Source organism: Lissotriton helveticus, chromosome 1_1 (genome assembly GCF_964261635.1).
Source record: "Lissotriton helveticus chromosome 1_1, aLisHel1.1, whole genome shotgun sequence".
In the NCBI taxonomy this organism is placed as follows: domain Eukaryota; kingdom Metazoa; phylum Chordata; class Amphibia; order Caudata; family Salamandridae; genus Lissotriton; species Lissotriton helveticus.
In genome coordinates, this window is record NC_136057.1 from 2,060,417,607 (window position 1) to 2,060,444,598 (window position 26,992).

At 44.3% G+C, this 26,992-nt stretch overlaps 1 protein-coding gene across 8 annotated transcripts in view; it reads left to right on the plus strand.

Moving 5' to 3' along the window:
- Positions 1–313: 313 nt before the first annotated feature.
- The window catches only part of FUBP1 (far upstream element binding protein 1), a 44,082-nt gene continuing 17,403 nt past the window's right edge, over positions 314–26,992 (plus strand). For 3 of the 8 annotated variants that reach the window (XM_078645020.1, XM_078645046.1, XM_078645036.1), the window contains exons 1-18: positions 329–497; positions 1,897–1,993; positions 2,315–2,353; positions 4,861–4,900; positions 5,028–5,077; positions 5,176–5,247; positions 6,217–6,274; positions 6,758–6,920; positions 7,009–7,107; positions 7,192–7,293; positions 7,834–7,936; positions 8,638–8,738; positions 9,164–9,302; positions 10,506–10,675; positions 10,960–11,105; positions 11,193–11,272; positions 14,428–14,556; positions 14,996–15,070. In XM_078645020.1, coding sequence (XP_078501146.1) covers positions 396–497; positions 1,897–1,993; positions 2,315–2,353; positions 4,861–4,900; positions 5,028–5,077; positions 5,176–5,247; positions 6,217–6,274; positions 6,758–6,920; positions 7,009–7,107; positions 7,192–7,293; positions 7,834–7,936; positions 8,638–8,738; positions 9,164–9,302; positions 10,506–10,675; positions 10,960–11,105; positions 11,193–11,272; positions 14,428–14,556; positions 14,996–15,070 — 1,765 coding nt within the window. In that variant the 5' untranslated portion in view covers positions 329–395. Of the gene's footprint in view, positions 498–1,896; positions 1,994–2,314; positions 2,354–4,860; positions 4,901–5,027; positions 5,078–5,175; positions 5,248–6,216; positions 6,275–6,757; positions 6,921–7,008; positions 7,108–7,191; positions 7,294–7,833; positions 7,937–8,637; positions 8,739–9,163; positions 9,303–10,505; positions 10,676–10,959; positions 11,106–11,192; positions 11,273–14,427; positions 14,557–14,995; positions 15,071–26,992 lie in introns of all 8 variants that reach the window. The other 5 variants (XM_078645056.1, XM_078645072.1, XM_078645028.1 and 2 more) reach the window with 4 other exon arrangements.

The following is a 26,992-nucleotide window of genomic DNA, read 5'->3' on the forward strand; positions in this document are numbered from 1 at the left end:
CTGTAGCTAAAAACTAACGTATTTGTGGATTGGCCATGAAGCGCTGGTGCTAAGATTGCGGATTAATCTATGGCGTATTTCCCTCCAACCGGGAGCGTTCAGAAGTGCGCCACCATTTTAGCTCTTCTCTAGGGGTCTAGCTAACTAAAGATTTCTATTTTACTGGATCTGACCTACCGTCCTCTTTCTATTTCAACGTAAGACTTACTTGTCTGCCTACTCTTTTACGTCAAAGGCTAATACGGATAGCGATTGGGCAGTACACATCTCGTCCGTTTCTGTGCCGCGTCGCGAGATTGGTTCACGTCGTCTCGTCGGAATGTGTAGGGCGGCTAGCATCCGCCATTTTATTCCTTTCTTCGCAACGCAGTGAGAGAGGAAGGAGCTTAGCTGCTATGTCTGACTATTCCACCGTTCCACCACCCAACGCCAACTCCGCCGGACCTCCAGGGGGAGTTAATGACGCCTTCAAGGACGCGCTCCAGCGGGCTCGCCAGGTGTGTTGGTTAGTGGGGGCTGTTAGCGCACGGAAACGTGTTCGCGGCCCTGCCAAAGGGCTGTAGATGGGGAGAAGAGGGAATACAATACGCATGTGCGCTGAAACGGCTGGTGTAGATCGCGAAGGCTACCAGGCGGCCTGTATCGCTGTGTGGCGAGCCGGGCCCTTCTGCGTGTATACTTAAGAAGGGAATAAGCCGCAGTACGGCGTCATGCCTCCAATGGGTTTGGAGAAGTGTGCTGATTCGTCCACGATTCTTTATGTACGATGTCCTTATTTTTAGTAGGCCCTTGCCTAATACGCATAGACCTTTTTCCTAGACCCTGCGTTGTCGTTTTGGGCGGGGTCTGGTTTTTGCTCACTCCGCGTGTCTTTCTCTACGTAATTGTGCTTCAAATCCGGACCTTTTTTGGCGTAGATGGACACGTACAATATACTTTTCGGCTGATTTTAGGGGTAGATTATTCGTTTTGAAGTAAGCTGGAGGTGGGTTAACAAGGACTTACTTGAATGGCCCTTCTCCTGTTCTGAACATATTGCAGCAAGTTGACATATTTCTAGTAATATCTGAATGAAAAACGACTGTCTTGATTTGACTCAGCGTGTACATGTCTTCCTATTGACCGCAAACGTTCGAGTACTGATCGGTGTTACTTTTGTTTCCTTTATTGATGGTGGAAACCGTTCCCTTGGGATGGTCAACTTCCCACAGTAGTAAACGATAGCTAAATGAACGCCTAGTGATCCACGCCCACCCGGTTCATTTATTTTGCCCTCAACTGTTTTTACTGTGGTTGGATGCAACATGATTGGCTTATACCAGTTGGTGGCGTGAATTTAAATGATAACCCTCTACACATATGTATCTAGCGAGTGTGTTACCAGCTTAATCTAGGTCAGATCTGTACAGGGAACGTTTGCTTATGATCTTACCCATAGTTACTTAACGCTTTTTAATGTTCATTTGGATGTACTCGCCTCCCCCAATGAGCTACCTTGGCTATATAGTTTTCCTTTCTCCTGCTTTGTTCTTGTATCTTACATCTGTACTAAAGGGCATGTTATCAAGACAGGCTATAAAATTATAGCCGCTTTAGCGGCAGGAAACTGCCGCTAAAACGGCGCTAATGGGCTTGATAATATGCTCTATGGAATTCCAATTGAAGCCCATGCTAGATGTGAAGGACATCTAACATGGGCTTCAATTGGAATTCCATAGAGCATATTATCAAGCCCATTAGCCGCGTTTTCTGCCGCTAAAGCGATCATTTTATCGCCTGTCTTGATAATATGCCTCTAAGTTCGGTGTATCTTAGAAAAGCGGCACACGTTCACTTTGAGAGATGTGTCCTGTCTCCCGTTCAGTCAGCTCAACTTTGTTTTTCGCTTTCTATTAGATTGCAGCAAAAATTGGTGGTGATACCGGAAGTACTCCCACTGTGAATTCCAACGATTATGGCTACGGCGGACAGAAGCGCCCCCTTGATGATGGAGGTACACATTGAAACACGTTGTTGAAAGGGGGTGGGTAAGCTTAGCGATCACAATTTCGTTCTACGTAGTTTTAACTGGAACTCTTCCATTAAAATAAGGATATGGTCATTAAAAAGACACTTAGCGATACCTTTTCTTCAACATTGTTTGGTATAATTTTCCTAATTATTGACTTCATCCCTTTTGTTGCCAACGTAAACTGCGTTTATGATGTATTTCCAATTGTCACTATTTTTTAACCCGTCCTTTATAGAATATGTACTGTACTTCAGTTCATTGGGGTAGTTGTCTCTCAGTAAAATCTCCCATTTCGTTTCGCAGATCAACCCGAGCCCAAGAAAGTTGCACCTCAAAATGATTGTAAGTACTTTTTGTGTTGATGTTTAATTCCAAAACGTTGTTTACATTGAAACTGGTCGAGGAATAATTAGTTTCCTGGTAATTACAGTAGTGTGAGGTATGGCTGTATTGTAACAGCTGCTTATCTCTTCAGATTCATTGAGTGGCAGATCAGTTTCTAATTATGCTCGGTTACTTTCTGGCAAATCTCGTTATTCGTAGTCCAGATTACCCTAATCAAAGTTTAAGAGGTGGACCCAATATAAGCCATAAAAGAACAATGGGCAGTGGATAAGTAACCACACCCGACTGATGACAACCGTATGGACTAATGAGGTTTACTGGTCAGTAACCGGCATTCCTACGTTCGGGGTTACCTGTGAGCGTTCTTTAGCTGGTCGACCCCTAACAATATAAATTAGTCATGGTTACTCCTCTTTAAACAATGCACCAAAACCAACTCCAATTACGCTAAAATGTCAGAATTTGTTTGACCTATACTTGTGCTGGAAAGTGGTTTATTGTAGTGCCATGGCAAATATGCATTTAAGCCCACTTGGACAAAACCCTTACAAATCTACTGGTACTACTCCAGGCTGGGGGTTCTTTGTGATGATCATGTGTGCTCTGTTAACCTGTGGCTTGCAGGGAGTCCACTCTTGAGTCATTTTGAAGCTGGTTTGGTCCACATGGCTGTAGTTTCACATGGTGCAAAAGGCATAACAATCAGTGCCGGCTTGGTAAATGCATATCAAATGCTTCAGCGTGGGCCCTTCTGCTTCACTTGGGTTTCAAAAGCAGATCAGAGGCGCATTTCCCCTCCCAGATACTGTGTGTTCTCTGGCGTCAAGCGGTAGGGCACCCCTGTCCAGTGAGGTGCAGGGCACCACACCAGTACATGACCACTTCCTCCAAACTGGCAAAACGCTAACACGGAAACCACTATTCTCCCAAAATTCAATGTCTGATTTTTCAGCAAAGAGAATAGGTTGCTTAACACACCCATAGGATGTCCAGTCTCCGTAGTCTCTCCCCTTGCATTTTAAGCCTAGGATCTGCCTTTCAAAGAGGAGAGTTGTAAATGAAACTGTCTTTAGCTTGTCTTCCCCTTCCCTTGGCCACTATTTAGTGGCCAGTCAGTCTTATAACTACTTGTCTGTACATTTTAGTATACATTAATCTTTACCATATTGATGGATTTATAAAATTCATATTCCTTTAATTTTGACTTTTCTTTCTCCAGTTAACTGATAACATTTTCCAAAGTAACCTATGGGCTGGGGATCTGCAATGGAAAAATGAACAGGACAATTTCTCCAATTCCAGTGCCTATAAAACTAGTTTCATAAGGACTGCTTATATCTACAGGACCCCCTCACCCCAGGAACACTGTGGGGAGTGACGTGCAAATTCACTAACCCAGGGCATATAAACCTTTTTTATAAGGATTCTCCTTACAAGTATCTGACCCATGAACATCTAGGGGAGACCCTGGGTGTACCTTCAATGCCCAAACATTGTAGTTTATACATTTTTAAGTGCTCCAAACAAGTCTAGTTTAAGGTCAATTTACATTTTAAGAACAGTCCTGCAGGGCTGTCTTTAAACTAGCATCAGGCTCCAGCAGTGCACACATGCAAGTGCAGAGAAGGATGCTGGCTTCCTAACTGACATGTCCTATTCCATAATAGGGATTCCTTGTAGGGGAATCACAGGGATACCTTAACCCATACGATTTCTCTGTATTTGTGTGCCTTCAGCATAGCCCTGGGCCTGGTTAGGCAGAGCACAGGGTCAGTTAGTTACCACAAGTACCAGTCAGCACAAGTTAGGGGTGCCCAGGATGACTTTACAACATGTTTCTAGTTTTATGTTTTTTTTTAGATTTTTTTTTTTTTTAGGGTCTCCTCTAGATGTTTAGGAACTTGCTCTTATGACCAGTCTCAGGTTTGGTAAACAATTTGAGTTTAAATCGCACTAGGAGCACAGACCACCGTCGTGTTCTTGACCCTTTCCAAAGGTAGATTGGGGGGTAGAGGGCACATGAGGGTGGGGTTATTTATCCACTTCCTGTATTTCTTTCACTGATGTGAGACCACCAGAAAATGAATGACTATAGCACCCTATTAAGTAGATACCTTAATAGGAGATTTAAAGCCAGAGGAACAGCAGAAACGGTGGGGTGAAATGCAGGCAGGGATAAGGCTCCTGAGTCTCCCACCCTCTTTCCATCCACCATCACCACAGGTCATAAAGTTTTATGTAGCTCAAACATGATCCCAAAGGATATTGGAGCTTTTTATTGACCCTTTTTATGTTGTAAATGTTTGATGTATTTACAACATAAAAAGGTCAATAAAAAGTAAAGCAATGAGTGGTACAAGGCGTCGTGCTCCTACTTTAAAAGGGAGATGGGATGTGTGCTGTGGATCTGCAGAATACCTAGTTTGATGGACCGATCTGCAGCACACAATGGAGTTTCTTTATTTCATACCGTTGTCATTTACTTTTTTGTTCTTTCTTCATAGCTTTTGGTGGTGGGCAGATGCAGTCAGCACACCAACAGAGGTACGGATTGTTTATTACAAGTAAATTAAAATTGCGTGACATTCAGACTACACGATAACCAAAAATGGTTGTCCTAACCAATTTATAATTGTTTGATAGTTAACCCCCATACTTTCTTTACACTCAGGACTGTTGTGACTGAAGAGTACAAAGTTCCAGATGGAATGGTTGGATTCAGTAAGTGTATATGAAAAATACAGCTAACCCTGTGGTTTTATGTGTAACAGCCTGCTTTCATGGTACAGCTGTTCTTACCAGTTTCTTTTTCTCATTAGTTATTGGCAGGGGAGGTGAACAAATATCAAGGATACAGCAAGAGTCGGGTTGCAAAATTCAGATTGCGCCAGGTGAGATTGCTATCTTCTATTAAACTGTTGCCCTTGTAAAAAGTTTCATCAGATTGTGCAGCCTTGTTATTTCTGAAAACAATTGAAGTTAAACAAGTTTATAAGACAGTTGACCATAAACAGTGCAAGTTTAGCAAATTGCTTCCATGTACTGGTAAAAATCAAGACCCCATATATCTGTTGGAGGCATGTGTGCTGTAGATACACATCCCCATCTATTGTTGGGCTTGGGTGATTACAATTTTTGTTCCTAGAAGTTTTTTGAGTCTTGAGGCTGTGACTCTTCTTGATACTGCTCATGGTCATCACCGTACTGTGTTTTTCTCTCCAGCCCATGGGTTTGTATGTAATCGTTTTGCGCTTGGTTTGAGACTCCTTCGACCTCTGGTTATCTAGTATATCTCCACTCAACTGTATTGTCCCCACAAATGGATCTGTTCGAAACTAAACCAAATGCCTCATGGATTGTTAGCTACCCTGAAAGCATTGAATCTTGGCATGTAATGTTCTAGATTCACATGTGCCAACCCTACTCCCCCAAAACTCTGTAGGTTGCAGTTCATAAGCTTTGTATACTTGCAACATACTACTGCATGGACATCACATTGCTGATGCATAGCGCATCTATACATTCTCACCTACATACTGCAAAACAATCTGAAGATGGAGTTGATGGCCATGTTCAGTATTACCTGTGGAGTCGCAGCACAGCCTTCTGACTCAAACTTCGGAACAAAGACAACTTTAATTATGTGAGCCCAACATCAGATGGTGGACTTGATGCAAATCTTGTGATTCTACAGTACATGCCAAGAGCAGAAGCTTACAGGCTAGGTAACATAATCCTGGTTAAATGTCTTTGATTTGAGGTTGTTAGCATGCTTTTTGTCCACCCTTCCTCCAAGCATGCAAATGTACTGTTCAAAAGTCTACTTGGAACTAGTTAATTGCTTTTTTTTCTTCATTTAGATAGTGGCGGCCTTCCTGAAAGGTCATGCATGTTGACTGGATCTTCCGATTCCGTTCAGTAAGTAAAGGCGTTTTAAATGATCAGTCTGTTTACAGTGTTTTTTCTGTAATGGGTGGCATATCTGTGCCCTGCTTTGTGTGCGAACTCTAGCTATCTAATTAAAAATAAGTTGTATATATTTAGAATACTTGAAATGGCTATACTGAACTGGTGTATACCTAGATACATTTTTAGTATCTTCATAGTTGATGGACATAAGCAATGTGTATGCGAGCATCAGTGTTTTTTTACGTGCAAGATTTAACAAACCACACTTCATGCATTTGAAACTGATGGCTGCATTTATTTTTTTGCCTCACTGATTGCCTTTATTTGATCCAATTTGGACACTTGCATTATTTGAATACTTCGATGTCTGATTTTGCTGAACTGTTAACCGTGATGGTCTGAAAAGGCAACTTAGATTATTGCTTTGTCATAAAACAAATTCAGTAATTTGAATGTTCACAATTCAGTAAATCTGACAACGTCACTTTACAGGGCTGCAAAAAGGCTTCTTGATCAGATAGTTGAGAAGGGAAGACCCACACCTGGGTTTCATCATGGCGATGGTCCTGGAAATGCTGTCCATGAAATGTTAATTCCGTCTAGTAAAGCTGGTCTTGTTATCGGCAAAGGCGGGGAGACTATCAAACAACTTCAGGTAGAGTAACGTTTAATATTCCCTATTGAAATTCGAGTCGGCTAGTAGTTTAGCTGCTTATGGTACATATTCTTATGTCCTCAAAAAGGAGAGAGCAGGTGTCAAGATGGTGATGATTCAGGAAGGACCACAGAACACCGGTGCAGACAAGCCTCTACGGATCACAGGAGACCCATATAAAGTTCAAGTAATTAGTTTGCTATGTTTTTAGAGCTAATTTTCTGTACAATTGCAACGCGTTATTAAATCTAACCATAAACATTTATTTTAGCAAGCTAAAGATATGGTGATGGAGTTAATAAGAGACCAACAAGGGTTTCGGGAACCACGCAGTGAATATGGCTCAAGAATTGGCGGAAATGAAGGAATTGATGTGAGTGGACCACTAAATCTGCTAGCTAGTTTGTTTTTCATGGTTCATTTTAGCCCAAACATTAATATTCCTTTCTAAGCTAGTATCCCGTCTTTGTGATGGAAACGGCCACTCTTGTCATTGATCTTCCTCCCTTCTAATGCGACCCTGTTTTAGTTCATACTCCACCTGAGACGGTGAGAAGTGTTTTTTTTTTTTTTTTTTTTTAGAACTTCATGCTGTGACCATAAAGCCTGCTGTGTGTAAGCAATCTGTTATGTCTTAGACGCTAATGGAGTGTGATGTCGTCCCAATATATGCTGGTGGTACGTGTAGAGTTGAATGGGTATTCCCAGCCAAGACATGATTAATTTAACTTTTTGCAATCGTACAAGAACCTTAGAACTCCCAAGCATACGTTTGATCGGCAAGTTACCTATTGTGCAGACCTCCAAAGACTTCGACTTGCGTATTTAGCAGCCAGTGTAGGACTTGGAAGCAATGAAACTAGCCGTGTTAGTGATATAAAAGTGGATTTCGCTGTCATTCTTTTTGCTTTAGGTCCCAATACCACGTTTTGCTGTCGGCATTGTGATTGGAAGAAGTGGCGAAATGATAAAAAAAATACAGAATGACGCTGGTGTGCGGATTCAGTTTAAACCAGGTAACGGTTTTATACCTTTAGTTGCTGTAGACGTGTTCTCTTGGGTAATTAAAAAGCAGAGTGAGTATCGGTGGTAGCCTGTTAACACAACCATTACTTATGCTCTAAGTACATGCTGTCCAGTGTCGGCTTTGATTATACTTGCGAAAAATACTCCGATCTGATTTTAACGTAGTGACTGGTGAAAGGCTGTTACTAATCTTAATATTGTAATCTATAGTTACACTGGCTTTTCACCTATTTTCTTGCCTGTAAACATACCTGTAGGTATTAGTAGCAGCAGTCTTCAAATACTACGACCCACCCATGTAAGGGAAAATGTCTCTCTAATCCCTAGGGTAAAATTGACTCCTGGACATTTATGCAGAGCTTTAGGAATGCTATTGGATTTCTGGCCAGTTCTACGTAGTCTTTTTAGGGGTAATTAAGCCGGGAAATGTTTCTGCACCTTTGAGTGTACACCAATTTTGTAGAATATCTTCAGCGGAAGGATTAAATCAATGCTGTTTTGGCACAGCCTTAATGTGTGCTACTCGTGAGTTTCTCTGTCATACTGATGGATAGGTGCACATACAATGTGTGGGTGTACTCTGCTCAATGTTTACCTATGTTCTTGCGGAGCCCACTGCCCCTAATGTTTCTATGTAGTGTTGCACGTTTGACTTTGTGCTTCCACTTTATAACAATGCATCTCTGTTCAGATGATGGAACCACTCCAGAAAGAATAGCTCAAATAACAGGACCCCAAGATCGATGCCAGCATGCTGCAGAGATCATCGGTGACCTCCTTCGAAGTGTTCAGGTATGGTCCCTGTTGGACTGCTCTAAATACTTAACTTTACTTTTGTAAGATACAGTGACTAAATCATAGTTCAGTAAACACAGAGTGAAGTTGAAGTTTGTTCTCCACATTCTACGCAAGATTTTGCTGTTGGTTTGGCCTTCGTACTCTAATAAATACCCCATCAATGTCCGGGGGGGAAATTAGTATTTAATTTGCTGTTTTGCAAGTGTTACTTACAGCACCTATTATAGAGCATGAAGGAGGGCTAATTAACATTGAATTACTTTCTCCTTGGGCGGATTTTAGAAGTGGATATCTTTGCTTATTTATTTCGCATTGGCGCTGGTAAAGCAAGGTTTACCTGGTTCAGTGTTTATTTAACTCACAATCCTGCCAGATATGGTGGAGCAAAAGATTACAAATTGTAACTTTTTTTCTTATAGCAAGGTAACTCTGGATCTGGACCTGGTGGTCGAGGAAGAGGTCGAGGTCAGGGTAACTGGAATATGGGACCTCCTGGTGGACTACAAGAGTTTAATTTCATTGTTCCTACTATAAAAACTGGACTTATTATTGGGAAAGGTAATGTATTTTGTTTAATATATCTCCCAAAGATGCTAACTTGTTTCTTGTGAGTGTTCTCCTGCTCCACCTAAGTTTAGACAGTTAATCCTATTACATTGTACTTAATTGCCGTTCACACATGCGGATCATAGTTACTTGTTTTCAAAGTCTAACAGCACCGTACAGTCGCACAGCACTTTAAACCAAAGTTGGTTGTAAGCGCAAACATGCACTTTAAAAGGATATGCAAGACTGCAGCTTAACTGGATAGTTGCTTCCTGCCTAGCTCCCCCTGATGTACATGCACCTTAGACCCGTTGAAGAGCACAATGCTCGTGTGTAGTTTTAAAACCATGTACGGTGACATTTTCTGTTTTGCCTATTGTATTATAAATAAGACATGTTTTTTAATGTCATGTGTGCAAATGTTTTAATTAATCATGCATTATAAAGAAATTCTAATTAACCATCCTATCACGAAATAGAGATCAGTTTTTTTTAATTGTAATGTCAATGGACCATCTTAGTAGTGTACTCTTGTGCAGCTGTTCTCACAAGAAATGTAGCACTATAGGTAAAAGAACAGGAATTGTTTTGTTTCTTAAGCTTTGTTTTTTAGTCTTCATGCTGTACTCTGTGCTTTCTGAATTGGGCTTGGTACTTCAGCGTCTAATGCCTTTGTAAATCAGTTTTAACCGATTTTGGGCAGGCACCCTAACACAACTATGACCCTCTCCCATCCTCCCGCCATTCTTATTTTTGCATAATAACCTTGTGTCTAACAAGTAATTCAGTTGCTCTTTTTGCTTCTGGAAGCAGGGGTGCCTAGAGAGATGTTACCCACTTGTGTGCCTTCAGATCTGAGCATAACAGCCACTACTGCATTAAATAGGCAGAGCAGCGTCTTACTCAGTAGCCACCACCCAACCATGCTCTTTTGAGTGGATATTTGAGGAGCGTGGTGGGAGGATGGGGGGCCTGCCAGTGCAGGTATGTGCTGCTGAGATGACCAAAGCCCAGACACTGCTGTGCCTGTTACTTCCTGGCCTGAAGGAATCGCAGAAAGGAAAGACCAGGGGGTGAAAACTAGTTCATTTGGGGTGCAAAATGTGATGTGCAGAATTATTTCCAAACTACTCTTAAGGGTCCTTGAACCTGAGAATTTTATGTTGGAAATGTAGTTAGCAAAGGAAATTTATTTCAAGGTGTTTAATATTTTAGGTGGTGAAACGATAAAAAGCATTAGTCAGCAATCTGGTGCCAGAATTGAATTGCAAAGAAATCCACCACCGAATGCAGATCCCAACATGAAGCTGTTTACAATTCGAGGGTCTCCACAGCAGATAGACTATGCCAGACAGATGATCGAGGAGAAGATTGGAGTCAGTACGGTAAGCTTTAGCATAACAGACTAATCTGATAGATTAATCATAGATAGTGTTAGTTTTCTATCATTTTGGGGTGTCTTCAGAAGGTTAGCAATTGTTCTGTTGATGTATTTAGACTTCATGTATTGTAATTGCCTTGCTGGGTATATTACTACTAATGTGAGATACAGCTTTGTAACGTTATGCACTGATATCAAAAACAAGTTGAACTTAAATGTTTTTAGATTTTCTCATTACCTTATATGGTTTGCCTCCTTCCTTCCACCCCCCCCTCTCTCTCCTCTTAGGGTCCAGTAAATCCTTTAGGTCCGCCTGTCCCACATGGCCCCCATGGTGTTCCGGGCCCACATGGACCTCCTGGACCCCCTGGCAACCCAATGGGACCCTACAACCAATCTCCTTACAATCCTGGTCCTCCTGGCCCTTCCCCACAGTAAGTACTTCTTAACTTTGGTGTTGTGCTCTTGTGCTTTGACTTAACAAACTTATTAAATTCACTTATCTCAACTATATTTTTCAGCGGTCCTCCGGCCCCATATGCGCCCCAGGGCTGGGGAAATGCGTACCCACAATGGCAACCCCAGAATCACCCGGATCCAGGTACTGCCTTAAGCTCGTTTAAGTAACCGTAACCACCAGTGGTATCTATTACAATGGTGATGAAACTAGATGGTTTTTTATTTGCAGTCTTTTAAAATGTGCCTGTGGAATGAATGCTCAAACTCCTCAGTCCCATTATGCAGTGTTTAAATCTTACGTCATTGGGCTCATTGAGCGAACCGTCCATAAACCCAATGATCATGTGGCACTACTTTAAAATCTGAGATTATCATGTTCTTGATTTAGGGCTAAAATAAGTCAGTCATCTAAATGCTGCGTAAGCCTAGAGAAGTAACAAAGTGGAAATATCTACTTAGCCGGAGGATAGAAATGTGTATTTCAGTTAATCGCAAGGGATATGACGGGTGATGTGCGGTCACTGGATTATTAAATTCATACAAATAAGTTTAATAATAAACTGAAATTTAAAGTGATATGCCAAGCAGGCAAACAAACGCTTCAAATATTTAAGATTCCTAAACTTGTAGCACATCTGCCATTGAGGAAGGAGTTGTGTACATATTGCATCTAGTTACTGTCATCAGCATGTACGAAACATGTATTCCAAGGTTTATAACTTGGTAACACCAAATTAAGCTGACTGTGGCTGCTTTAGGTACTCTGTAGAGGTATTAAGAAATGCTCAACCATGTGTTGTATAACTACTCGATGTCATTATGAAGATGCTTCATTTTGCCATTGTTTTCCTTCAAGTGGCTGGTAGACTCGTGTATCCTCCCCAAATGTCTATACAATAAAGCGTGTACATTTTTTTTAAAAAGGCTTCCCCCATCTGTTGGAGAAAATTACTATCTTTTTCGTTGTTGGAATAAATGTGAAGACCTCTTTGATGTCCCCAAACTCCCTTGATGAAAACTTGCGAAGTCTCAGTGCTGCTGCACGATGTCATTTCAAGTCATCTGTAAGGAGTCCAAGAAGACAATAGTGGGGAAAAGAAAATTCCCAAGAACCTGCCGAGCAACCTATGGGTGATTCACTTGTTTGTCAAATTTGGCTATTTGCTTGTCTGCAGATATTGTGACAACACAACTGGTTATTTTATAATACATTTTTTATTCTAAAACAGTGGGCACTCGACCATATTAATGGCAAACTATTCAAGCCTCTTTGCAGCCTCACATTTTAGGGTACATTTGAGTTGTCCTGTTAAGGTCCATACTTCTGTGATTATTGCCTTTCTCCTAACGACAGTTCTTGATACCGTTTTAAACTAGCTTGTGTTGTTCCTGCCCTTAAACTTGGCCATTCGATGTGATTGTTTCACTCATTCAAGGTACATTCTCTAACGAATATATTCTGGTATTAAACCGAGAGTACCTACTCTTAATTTTTCCAATCTAGATTTCGTGACCTTGTGGAGAAATATACTGCTCAGCGGAATCTAGTGGAGTCAGGAGGGGAAGGGTTGGCTGCTGGAGCTAGAGCACTAAACTGTCACTGTTCTGAGGCCATAGAAGTTGTTTAATCCACAAAGGGTCAATATTCAGCTCTTATAATCTTGGCCATATTACGTCGGTTCCATAAAAAGGCAGCCACCAGATCTACTGACAAACGTGTTAAGTCACTTCACCGTTCTCGGAGTGCATATTTGTGGTAAATGCACATCTGACTTCGATGGGTTTCCCAACAGTTGCTTCAGTTACCATGCTCTTTGTGGAAGAGATATTTGCTCCTGTCGGTCAAATGTGGGTACCATGTTTCAGTTCATAGATGGGACTGGCCTATTTCGGCACGTAAAGCCTTTCCATTTGTGTTTCCCCTTATTTATTTATTTGAATTTTATATAGCGCGGACAAGATCTTTGCAGATATCAGAGCGCTTTACAAAGAGGGGTACATGAGGGAGCATAGTCAGATAGATATATCAATAGATCAAACGGTATAAGTAGGTGGCTACAATGCCAATCAAGTGGGTAATAAGATAACAATACAAATAAGCAAAGGGATTTTACCCTTAACGCTTTGCAAGCTTGCAGTCTTACAGCAGGCCTATTCTACTGTAGGGAATTTATACCTAGTCTGTGGGTCAGTTTTTATGCCACCTAGTTCTTTATAGAACGAAACCGACTTTTTTAAAAAGCAGGTAATCGGAATAAAGTCCTGATTCAGATCCGGTTGTAAATTAACAGCAATTTAAAAGTGGAACAATTATGCCTATTTGAGGGGTGGAATGTGACTGCATAATGCGATAAAAATATATAAATGCATTCCTTACAAACATCTTAAATGGTGGGAATCGAAACTACGTTCGAAAGTGGTTATGCTCTGAGGTTTTTTTCTTTCAATACCCATGCCCCAATTTCTTTGGAGCAGCTACAGGGCGGAATAATGTGACTAAAAATATGTACTTGGATCAAGTTTGTGTCGTATGTAGGATTAACCTGTCATACGGGTATGTAAACCATGGGCAGTCTATGCTCTTAGCTCAAGAATTAAACTTATTTTTAAAAAATGTGGTATGTAGTGTTATAATCAAAACTTGTCAGGGCAGCAGAAGGGGTACGATTTTAAGAGCGAAGTCGTGTTCTCTAACGCATCCTTGTTAAAAGGTGTGCGTGGGAAGTAGTACTCCAACTGAATCTTATTGTCGTCTTTAGAATTGGGTAACTGTTGTAAGTAACTGCAGACGCTTTCTTTATAAAGGTGATTTATTCTGGAGAGTAATGACAGACAACCCAAACACCTGCTGGCCAAGCTCTAACTGACTCATAGAATTCCAAGTAGTCGGAGCATCAGTATTCTGGAATGGGTGTAAAGGGCATAGAGTAGAAAAGGTCATAGTTATACAATGCAAATAGTTTACAACAGTAACCTTTTCTGTGAAGTGCCACGTCAACCAAGCAAGAGGAGCATTTTCTAATGCTTTATTTGGATTCATAAATGTACTGTAGTCAATAGCTTGATGGGGTTGGAGAAGTATTGTGATGAGGGGGGAGTGGGTTGTTGGATTTGTTTCCCCCCTCCTTTCATCTTAGGTGGATACATTTGCCATTGTTAGCATTACTTTGTTTAATGTTATAAACTATCACTAAACATATTGTCAGTGTTTATAGACACATGTACAGAATTTTGCTTTTTAGGAAAATGTTCTGAACAATACCTTACACTATAAGAGTGTGATGTTTAATTTCTTAGGTAAACCAGCAACAGACCCTAATTCGGCAGCATGGGCAGCTTATTATGCTCAGTATTATCAGCAGCAAGCGCAGCAGCCACCTGCAGCTTCATCTGGTGGACCAAGTACAGCCCAAACTAATGGACAAGGTAGCAAAATCCTTTTATTAAAAGGAAAGCCTCGTTCCCTTCACTGGCTGAGAGTAGTGGGCTATGTCATACCTTTAACCCTTTGATGCCATGTGTGCAGAACATTTCGGTGTGTTGATACTTTTACCATTTAATATGGACACACTTCCATTTATGGCGCCAAACTGTTAATAGTTTTAACGTAAAGTGAACATTGCTTCAGACTAAAGGTTCCATTGACTCTAGAAAGAGGCTTGCTTTTCCGTTGGTGGGTGATTCCAACAGATGGGGGAAACGCCTTAACCAGAAACATGGTCTTGTAGAGAAGTTAAATTGGGTTTGCATGTTTGTCGTGATGTAATGTGAAAATCTAGTAAGAAGTATAATCACATGTGGGTGGTGCTTACCTAATTCATGAAAAAATTATTCCTTTCCTCATCTGATGCATTTCTTTGTTCAGGAGATCAACAAAATATGCACCAACCTGGTCCGGTTGATTACACAAAAGCGTGGGAAGAATACTACAAAAAAATGGGTATGTTAAACAATTTCGCATTTTTTTTTAATGAAATTCTTTTCAGCACTTCTGTTTGCCTATCCCTTCTATTTGGGTCTTGCAATGAGCTTGTTTTCATCGGCGCTGCACCATTATTTTCTGATTCTTCACTAAATCCCTATGTGGCTGCATTCTCCAAATTTATTAAGCTGAAAGCATAATCGCTTATTTGCGAAATTCGGCTTGTAATCCATCAAGTATCTGCTTCTCTTGAGGGAACGGGCGGCACAACATTGTGCTGTTGTAAATAAATGCACTAATTTGACTAGCATGTGGACCAATGTGTATACCTAGCATGTGGACCAATGTGTATACATATGTTTAAATATTTTGCGGCCTATGCTAGTTTCATTTGCTTTGTAAAAGTATACCTTGCCAAACGTGTAGGGAGGTGAGTCGTACATGGTAGTGATACCGTATAACAAGCCATGAAATTGTCACTTCGTCCATCTGAGTTGCACCTTTTGGCAGTCTTTATGATCCTAGTAGAGCATTATAACCCTGACGGAAAGTGCTTCAGATTAGTTTACTACACGCAGTTTCAAGGTATAGTTGGAGGGAGATTTGATGTAGATTCTCCTTTATGGAGAGGTTATGTGAAGTCGAAGGCCTACACCTAACATGCCTCCTGATAACATGGATTCAAGGATCTAACCTAGAAAAGTTGTTTGTCTTCCCACCAGGAGTCAGGGTGTGTTCAGTGAAAAATGTGTGGAATTGCACAGTTTAAGTTTTCGGAGTATGTGGTGTTTCAGACTGCTGGCTTGAATCAATAGGTCTGAAGACTTCCTGCAAAAGCCAATCTCCCACAGGCAAAAATGGAATAACATTTCATTTATTAGAATCTTGATAGCGTAATTAAATGTACCCATGCCTAATTCGGAATTCCATGTAGTGAAGCAGTCACGTATAAAGTAAGTCATTTTGCTCTTTCAAGATGAGGGAATACTAAGGAGATGAAAGCTTCAGCTGTGGTATGAGAATCTTGTGAAGGCATCCGATCATGTAGATTAACTTGAATACTTTGTCTTACAGTATGTAAAAACTCCCATGTTCACTACTCGCTCATTCTTTCTCAGCTTAGTGGGAAGGTGGGATGTCCTAGAACTTGAGGCTAGATTGGAGCTAAAACGAGGGTGTATGGGACTGAGGTAAGCGTTGAACAAGTGGTGGTACTGAGTCATCCCAGCTGATTTGGTTTTAACCGTTCCCAAAGGCTACGTGCTTTTGTGTTTTATACTCCATTCTTTTGGAAAAAAGGCAACCATTGAGGGTCCGCTGCTCTCCGTGCATCAGCCATCCTGATTTCCTCTAGGGATCGCTTGATTAGAAGTGGAATGAGGCCTATGAAAGAACTGTTAGTCAGACAAATGTTTGAGGAGGTGAATAGTAGATTGCAAACTGATAGGGCCAGTTTCCATGCACGATCTGACATGATTTTGGTGGTTAGTTGGTCGCCAATGTTAGGTGCTATGGGATTGACCAGCTGAATTTAACAAAATTGCAATTGAATTTATAAAGCGCTTACTACCCTTGACTAGGTGTCTTGCTGATGATGCGTTGGCAAATTTTGTATGCACATTGGTATCAGTGAGCCCAGTTGTCCTTTGCAAAATCTTAATTTTTTTTAGATCGGAGAGTAGGCTTAAACAATTTAACAAGACCAACTTGTCAAGATGTATTGTAAGTGTCCATAATCTGGAGGGTTAGGATACTGTGCAGTAGTCCAAGCAATGAAGTGCTCAGCAAACTCCACGTTGAAGGTGGGTACCTATAGAATGATGTGTTGGGCGGGCAGAGATTCCTATTCATTGTTTTCTTTCCGTCCAAATGGCTGTTTTATGAACAGTTGTTTGGTTAGACGATTTGACTTTAAAGATCTATATTGCTGGTTTCATGTAAAGTAGGTGGTACTTTATTGCTTAAGCCGTTCCCTTGACACAGTAGTGCAAGAATGAACTGTTATATAGCAGATCTCGACTAATCTTATTCATTGGTTTAACTTGAGTATACATGAGAGCAAGTAGATTAGTGAGTTCTGTAGTAGGGGATCTCTGTGTATAGTCCTAATCTAGTGAATAGTCCTGCTCATGTGCGTGGACCCCGGAGCAATCAAAAATCTCTTAAAGTGTCAAAATGCAGACCTGCACAGACACTTGAGAGAATTAAAGACAGATAATGCAGCCTATAACACAGGCTACACTGTCCAGTACTTCAACTAGAAATTCCACCAACAAAATCCACAAAACAGCAAAGCCTGTACAGATTTCCCTTGCTTCAGCAGCAAAAAACCCTCTGGAATGATAGAGAGGAGGATCTGGACAGACAAGCCCCATAGGCTGCCATTATGTGGCTCAAAACAGGATACTGTGCCTTTAAGAACTTTCAAGAACTTCACAGTATCCCAGAATGCACTGCAGGTCCCTTTTTTACTTTCAGTTCTTTTTTCCGGCTCCTGCAAGCAGGACCCTGGAGCATTGAGCTCTCCCTTTTCAAGGGTTTATTGGTGATTTTTCACTTCATTTTGAGTGCTTCTAAAGTACTTTAGTGCTGTTCTTCTTGGCTTTTGCTCCTTTTTGATGTCAAATATGCCTGCATTATTTGACAAACGCCCGGACACCAATCAGATCCCCATGAGGTGTGTATCCTCTGCCTTCCCTCTTCCCATGGGAGGCTCGTGAACGTCCCAGGCTGGTGGATCACCGGGCTCGGTGTATTCCGAGGTGTATACGCCGTCGCAAGTTACGCCTTCGCCGCCGTTGCCGAGGGGTCCCCCTCCGAGGGCTCCTACCCCTCCTCCTTTGCCTCCGCTTCCGCAACCCGTACCTCAACCTCAGGTGCCACTGAAGCCGCCTCCGGTTCCTCCGAAGTCGTTTTCATTACCCAGGTTTCCGACCCCTCCCAAGGGGACTCCTAAGCCGCAAGCCCCGGCCAAACCTAAGACACCCGCTCCGGTGGAACCGGCGGATCGCCCGAGGCCTAGGAAGTCAAGATCACGCTCCGGACGGAGAGGGAGATCTATGAGTCGGCGCAGATCCTCCACTAGATCTAGACGCCGCCATAGGAGGCGAGGATCCAGGTCCTGCACGGACTCCTCCAGGACACGATCCTATTCGCCGACTTCGTCGGATTCCCCAGGGACAAGGGTGTCTCCGGTGGACGACAGCATGTTCCAGGAGGTTCTCCTGAGGGGGGCGACAAGGTTAGGCATCACGGTGACGGCACCTACGACGTCCGTGATATTTGAGACCCTTCACAAGAAGCATTTCTCGCCCCCTGCTGCCGTTAGTGCCAGGTTTGGTAGAACCTGCGTAGGAGCTGTTCCTTACGCCAGCGGTGGTGAAGGCCGCTCCCTCCCGACTTCTGAAGAAGTACAGGGCCCCGGATTCGGACCCGGCTTTCCTGCGGATGGATCCAGTTCCCGAATCCGTTATATTGACGGCGGCCAGGAAGTTAAACTCTACCTCCCCGTCCTCCACCGTGCCGCCTGATAAGGAAAGCCGATGGATCGACTCTGCTGGGAGGAAGGCTTGTGGGACTGCTTCCACTACCATGAAAGCCTCCAGCGATTCGGCTTTCCTGGGTCGGTACGACCGTGCCCTGTGGGATTCCCTGCAACAGTTCACGGAACTTCTACCACGAGACAAGAGGGAGGACTTCCTAGAGATCCTTAAGGAAGGGATGCTGGTTTCGAACCAGGTCATCAGCGCGGCTGCGATTATCTCTTTTGAGAGCCCATGGTTACTGTCATGGGATCAACCAGCGCCGTCATGCTTGGCTCAGGCTCACGTCACTCAAGCCGGAGGCCCAGCAGCGGGTGGCCAATCTGCCGTTTTCAGGAGAAACACTGTTCGAAAAACATGCCGATGATGAGATGGCCCGCATGAAGGCGGAGGCAGAGACCCTGACGGTGGTGGGCTTGGAGAAGCCCAAGGAAAAGAAGTCCTACCGTCCGTTCCAGAGACGGTTTGGTGCACAGGGCAGAGGGCGAGGACAGTCTTGGGACAGCAACAGTTCTGGAGACCTTTCCAGAAGCGTAGAGGTGGACAGCAGTCCTCTACAGCTAACAAAGGCCCGGCCGGGTCTCGACCCTGAGCAGTTACTTCCCTTCATCCGTTACCCGCTCCGGTGGGGGGGGGAGCGTTCAATTTTTTCTGGCGAAGTGGACAAGTGGGTGCTGAATATTGTTTGCAATGGATAGTCTTTGGTTCACCAGCCCTCCTCCATCGATTCCTCCGGTCAGCTCGCAGTGCCAACTGCGCGAGCTCCTGGCGAAGGCCGATATCCTGTTAAGGAAAAGGGCGATAGAAGATGTACCTCTGTCTCAAAGAGGAAGAGGTCTGTACTCCCGGTTCTTTCTGGTCCGCAAGAGGGACAAGAACGAGTTCAGGCCCATTCTGGACTTGCGACAGGCAAACAAGTGGATTCGCAGAGAAAAGTTTCGCATGCTGTCGTTGCATCAGATTTATCCTCCGTTGCAACAGGGAGACTGGCTTTGTGCTATAGACCTACAGGATGCGTACTTCCATGTGCCCATTGCACACAAACACAGGAAGTTCCTGCGATTCCAAGTCGGCGCCAATCATTATCAGTACACAGTACTGCCATTCGGGCTGAAGTCTGCGCCCAGAACTTTCTCGAAGTGCATGGCAGTGGTAGCGACACACCTGAGGAAGAACAAGGTGTTTGTCTACCTGTACCTGGACGATTGGTTGATCAAGGCCTCCTTCTCGGAAGCTCAAGCGCACTTCCAGAAGACGTGCGTTCTATTGAAAAAGCTGGGGTTGCACATCAACATGTCCAAGTCTGTCCCGACTCCGGTCCAGTGCATTCAGTACTTGGGGCCACCATCGATACGATGTCAGCAAGCGTGTCTCCTTTGGAGGAGCGACGATTATCTCTCCTTCGGAAGGCTCAGGCTCTTATGACCACTCCATCTACAACAGTGAGGAAGGTGTCTTCTCTACTGGGATCGATGGCCTCTTGTATCTTCCTGACGCCATACGCGCGGCTGCACATGAGACCGCTGCAGGAGTGCTTGGAGGATCAGTGGGACCAGAGGAGAGTATCTTGGGACGACAGGGTACGACTGTCTCGGCATGCTCTTCAGTCTCTGAAGTGGTGGTGTTCAGCGGAAAATCTCCTCAGCGGAGTTCCCTTCTGCAAGGACATTCCCACTCAGACTATCGTGACGGATGCTTCTCTCCAGGGCTGGGGAGCGCACTCCGGAGATTTACAGATTCAAGGGACGTGGTCCCCGACGGAGTCCACGTACCACATCAATCAATCAATCATGCCATTTGTATAGCGCACTACTCACCCGGGAGGGTCTCAAGGCGCTTTGGGGGGAGGGGTATGCTACTGCTCGAACAGCCAGGTCTTGAGTTGTTTCCTGAAGGCGAGATGGTCCTGAGTCAGCCGAAGGTGGATGGGGAGGGAGTTCCAAGTCTTGGCAGCCAGGTAAGAGAAGGATCTTCCTCCGGCGGTGGCTCTTCGGATGCGTGGAACGGCTGCGAGGGCGAGGCTGGTGGACCGTAGCTGGCGGGTGGGCGTGTAGAAGGTCAGGCGGTTGTTGAGGTACTTGGGGCCCAGGTCGTGGAGAGACTTGTGTGGGTGAGGAGCCGGAACGTGATCCTCTTGTCGACGGGGAGCCAGTGCAGGTTCCTCAGGTGGCTGGAGATGTGGCTGCGTCGGGCGACATCCAGGATGAGTCGGGCGTAGGCGTTCTGGATGCGCTGGAGTCTTTTCTGTAGCTTGGCTGTGGTTCCGGCGTAGAGGGCGTTTCCGTAGTCCAGTCGGCTGGTGACGAGTGCCTGGGTGACAGTCTTCCTGGTCTCGGTCGGGATCCAGCGGAAGATCTTGCGAAGCATACGCAGGGTGATGAAGCACGATGAGGAGACGGTGTTGACTTGTCTGGTCATCGAGAGGGAGGGGTCCAGGATGAAGCCCAGGAACTCAGAGCTGTTCACTTGGCTCTGAAAGCCTTTCTCCCGTCCTTCCAGACCAACTCTCTGCATGTGCAGACAGACAATACGACCACGATGTATTACCTCAACAAGCAGGGGGGCTCGAGGTCACGCACTGTCGCAGAAAGCGCAGGCGATCTGGCTTCTGGCCCGAGGACTGTCGATAACGGCCACCCATCTGCCAGGTGTGCAGAATGTTCAGGCAGACGCACTGAGCAGACTGATTCAGGAAAACCACGAATGGGTCATAAACGACAAAGTACTGGGAGAAGTCTTCGCAAAGTGGGGAACTCCAGACGTAGATCTGTTCGCCACCGCAGAAAACAGCAAATGCCGAGACTTCGCCTCCAGGTACTACCAGCCGGGGACACTGGGGAATGCGTTATGGATCAACTGGTCGAACAGCTTTCTGTACACTTTTCCACCCATTCCCCTGATTCCGACGGTTCTCATCAAGCTGTCCCAGTCCAGGGCGCGGATGATACGGATTGCCCGGGAATGGCCCAGGCAGTGGTGGTTCACGGACCTGCTTCACCGGTCTCTCCTTCCTCACATGAAGTTGCTGTGCAGGCTGGACCTTCTCACGAAGTTCGGGGGGCAGATGTTGCACCCCAACCTCTCGTCTTTGAGTTTGGCGGCATGGCTCCTGAGAGTGCAATATGGTCCTCTTAATCTCCCAGAATATTGCATGGACATATTGAAGGAGGCTAAGCGACCTTCCACTAGGACTTCTTATGCTTACAAGTGGAAGAGGTTTTGCATCTGGTGCAAGTCCAAGGACTATGACCCGACGACATGTAAGGAAGATGTCATTCTTCCATATCTTCTACATCTGGCGCAGTCTGGCCTTAATGTCCATTCCATTAAGGTCCATCTGGCTGCATTGACTGCCTACAGGAAATGCCCTTTCAGACTTCCTTCTTCCAGATCCCTGTGATCAAAGACTTTTTGGAAGGCTTGAAGAAAGTTTCCTCCTGTCAGGCTTCCTTCGCCTTCATGGGAACTGAATGTGGTGCTGTCCAGATTGATGAAGGAGCCTTTTGAACCTATTCATAAGGCTTCGTTGCAGCAATTGTCCTTGAAGGCGGCGTTCCTCGTGGCCATTACATCGGCCCGCAGGGTGAGTGAAATTCAGGCGTTGTGTTGCCAAGAACCTTATACTGTATTTCATGCTGCTAAGGTTGTTATGCGTACTCACCCTAAGTTTCTTCCCAATTTTGTTTCTGATTTTCATATCAACCAGACTATATCTTTGCCTACGTTCTTTCAGAATCCTTCATCTCCAGCAGAAAGGTCTTTGCATTCCCTGGATGTTAGGAGGGTGCTGAAATTTTATCTGGATAAAACCAGGGATATTCGTAGGTCAGACCAATTGTTCATCAATTATGGATCAGTCAGGACGGGTCTTGCTATCTCTAAACAGTCCATCTCGCGGTGGATTGTGTCCTGCATACAATTGTGTTACCAAAAAGCTAATAAGACCGTAGGAGGTAAGCCTAAGGCTCATTCCACCAGGGGCAAGGCTGCCACGAAAGCATTGCTTCGTAATGTTCCGATTGCAGAAATCTGCAAGGCGGCCACTTGGAAGTCGGTTCATACCTTTGCTAAGCATTACTGCCTGGACACTGATGCTAGGGCAGATGCTCAGGTTGGACAGGCTTCACTGCGAAATCTGTTCGCAAAATAGTGGTGTTGATTCTCGTTTCTCCACCGCCGCTTTGGTGTGGGGATGGGCTTGCCATTCTATTCACTAGATTATGACTATACACAGAGATCCCCTACTACAGAAGGAGTAGTTTCTGTCCTGTAACTCCAGTTCTGTAGTAGGGGTATCTCTGTTATAGTCATAAGCGCCCGCCCTCCTCCCCGGTGGAAAGAGATATTCATGTAAGGAATGCTACAGGTCTGGCGTGTTACGCCTTCAAAAAGAACTGAAAGTAAGAGGGATCTGCTGTGCATTCTGGGGTACTGTGAATTTCTGGAAAGTTCTCTTAAAGGCACAGTATCCTGTTCTGAGCCACATAATGGCAGCCTATGGGGCTTGTCTGTCCAGATCCTCCTATCATTCCAGAGGGTTTTTTGCTGCTGAAGCAAGGGAAATCTGTACAGGCTTTGCTGTTTTGTGGATTTTTTTGGTGGAATTTCTAGTTGAAGTACTGGACAGTGTAGCCTGTGTTATAGGCTGCATTATCTGTCTTTAATTCTCTCAAGTGTCTGTGCAGGTCTGTATTTTTCGACACTTTAAGAGATTATTTTTGATTGCTCCGGGGTCCACGCACATGGGCGGGACTAGTCACTAGATTATGACTATAACAGAGATACCCCTACTACAGAACTGGAGTTACAGGACAGAAACTACTCCTTATGGGCAATATTAAGCGCCTTTGCTGCATGGTGATGGTTGTGTTGCAGACTTCATGCTATCAATCACGTGGTTGCACATGAGACTATGGAATTGATTAGGCTGACTGCCACGTCTAGGATAGACAATTTAGCAGTACTACCACTTTCACAATGCAGAAGGTAGCCAGGCTAGATCTGAATAGTTCGCTAGTCTCCATGACCAAGAGCTGGCAACTGTTTAAAGGACCTCCTGCTATAGTAGATAAAAACGTTAATGAGTGCAAGGTCATACCTTTTTAGCAGATTAGTATGCAGATTTTACAGGGACTAACAAAGGCAAATATAGTTTCAAAAGACCGGTGTTGAGGGGATTGAGAAAAGGGAACATACGGAAGGATTTATAACCTGAAGCAGACTAATTGGATGGTAAGGCTGGAATACTGGCATACCTATTGTAAGCCTGTAGACTAGTACAGTTGTCATGGCTCACGAGTCATTGATCACTGCTACATCTTCCATCGCTGTCATGGTTCACGGTCAGATTGAAGTCGACTTTTTCAGTTCTGCCAACGAATTACAAATCTAGTTTATTCTATGTGGCTGATGGAGCAGACTTGTCATAGTTCCAAGAGAAACGGTCCGTGGATCAACATCCCAGTTGAGATCAGTGTTACATTGCTCAATAGAAAACCGGATTTGCTTGATGTGCATGTATTGTTTCCTTGCACATGTATATATTTTAATACGCTTCTATAGGATCATATCGATATCAACGTGTTAAATTGGATGGGTTTGATAATGCATCGCTGGATGTGCTGTTTAACATTCAAGAGCTCATTTGGACGCTAGTTTTTATCATTCTTGTGCTGTATTCGAAGACCATGCACCTAAATGGTCTATTCTAGTATCGCTCACCAAAGGTTGTGAAATTCTGGCCATCACCTTTCAGTCTACTAGCAAACACTACTTTTGGTCTGGCTCCGTGATGAAAGTACATTTGATATGCTTTGCGTGGGGCCAAGCCCCTTATTGTCTTGTTTGTGAAGGAGGTAAGGGTAAAGTGCGGAATTGATATTTTTTGGTTCAGAGAAGGTCTGCATGTTTTGTGTGCCGAAATCTCAGCCATGTACTAGCACTGTGGAGTCATGCATTCTCTAAAAAGCTGGCCTAAAGTGTTACATGTTATCTCTGGGGCGAATCATTACCTATGAAAACTGACCCAAATTGTTAAGTGGCTTATCGTGTATTCTTTCATTTTGCTGTTCGTGTATGTTGGGTGTTTTGCACGGTCACGTTCGCATACTAGTAGCAGTGTAAAGCTATCTAAATACATCCAAGACAATAGCCGCATTGCCTGCGTATTGCAAACATTAATCAAAGTTATTTGGTGAATATTTGACCTCTCTTCATAGACTTTGGAAACTTAAACAGGTTTCTAAGTGTGGTGGTCTCAATTCTGAACAGTGCTCCAGAAGATTATTTAGTTGGCGATCTCTTCACCTGCATTTCTGATTATCCAGTAATACAGAATAAATTACCTTGAAGTGTTTTACGGACTGTTAACATTGTAGATTGTCATCCAAACTAACCTTCATAAACCTGCAAGATTACGGATGTGGTCACTCTGATCCAAATTAAGGTTCAAGGTCTAATGCACAGAGAACTAGAATCTGAGGCGGCCTTAAGGAGGGCTTGGGCAAAGTGAAGTTTGATTCAAATATTTTGCCTCACTCTTGTCTGGTTATTTGCAACCACTATAAGGTGAATGCACTCTGTAATGCTCTGTCAGCTGGCTATACCTGCTTAAATGTTGGAGTAGCTCCAGTATGAGTGAACACGTTGCATTAGATACTTTAGAAACCTAATTTGTCAGCAGGCATTTTGACCACAGATTTCCGAGGCTCACAGGGGAAATACCATAAATTACAGTAGTTTATAGTAGATATAGATATCTATCTCAAACTAGATTTAAACATATCCGCATTGAAGCACTTCACATGAGCACCTGTTCCGTTACAGACGGACATATTCATTTTTGCTATGCACAGGGAGATGAGATAATTTGCCCAGATCACAGGATTTTAAGCGTCCTTACCGAGACTTGAACCCAGTTCCCCCAGACTCTAAGTCAACCGCTCTAGCCGCAAGAAAGTACAGAGCTGTGTCTCTACCAAATGAGTTATTTGATCAGCATGAATTGTTGTAGCTACATGTAATAGGCCTGAACCATACTTCCCAAATCTCTTATCTGAAGAGTAGAATGCACTACAGTGTGACCATTTAAAGGACTTAGTTTACTAAAGTGGAACTGTGCCTGTCCCCTTACAGGCTCCCTGCCTAAATCGTGTAGTTTTGGCTGAAATGTAATTTGTTGTTACTACTCTAGAAAACATGCAGGCTTTGGTTTATTTGGCTCACATGTAAGACAGATATTTAAGTAAAACTAAAACAGTTTGTATAGTTACAGTGCATAGAATACCACCATTTGACTTGGAAATACTGCAGCATTTTACGTTGAGCCTACCAGACCGTGCATGCAAGACCAGTTTTGCAGCGTGAATCTTTCTGGATTCACTATGCTGTGCATTATTCCGCGGTCTTGTGGTTGGGTCCGGATTCGTAGTCTTTTCTTTGTTTTTTTTTTTTTTTTTTCTCTTTGCCCAGGTGGGCGTCGGCGTCACACCCCCTTTGGGTGTATTTCCGGTGACGTCGGCATGCTTCCTGCGGAAGCTCCCACTCTTGGGCGCCATCTTCAGATTCTTTTTTTCCGCGGTCGGGTCTGGATCGTTCCCGTTTGGGCTCCAGACATTTTTGGAGAAAGAAGAAAGAAAATACAGAAAAGACGAGGAGAAGTCATCTGAAGACTCCAGGGGACTTCACCGACGAAAGACAAGCAAAGATAAGGCGTTTTCCATCCAGATCTTCGACGACCGTCGACGAACACGCGACCAGAGAGGCCCTGGACGCTCGAGGATGGACAACACGCCGTTCAAGTTCTGCCGTAACTGCCACCACAAGTACGCGCAGAAGGACCAGCACCCGGTATGCAACCTTTGCCTACCGGTGGACCACGAAAGCGGAGACTGCAACGCCTGTTCCGCCTTCACCCCGAAGACCCTTCGTGTGAGAGAGAGGCAGAGGGTAGCACACGCCGCCCTGCAGGGGAAGGCCCCGACCCCGTCGCTCTACGAGCTGGGGATGTCCTCCGAGGAAGAAGACAACGCTGCCGCCGAAGACGACAGCTACACGGTCGTAGAGACCGATTACACGAAGACTTCTGACAAGGTAGGAGACTCTTCGGCCCCCAAGAACCCGAGAGACTCTGAGTCTCGAAAAATCGAGGGCAAGACCCCGAAAGCGCCGACGCCAAAAAAGGCGGCGTCCGCGACTACTCCCAGGCCCAGCGGATCCTCAGAGAAGGAGTCCCCGGCGCCGAGAGCTGCTGATCAGCAGAAGACGTCGAAAATCGTCCCCGAAAAGGATCGATCGACGAGGGAGAAAGACCCGAAACTGTCGACGACGACCAGAGACCCGATATCCGGTTCGACGTCGAAAACTTCGACTCCGAGAGGCACGGCGACGAGCCATCCGT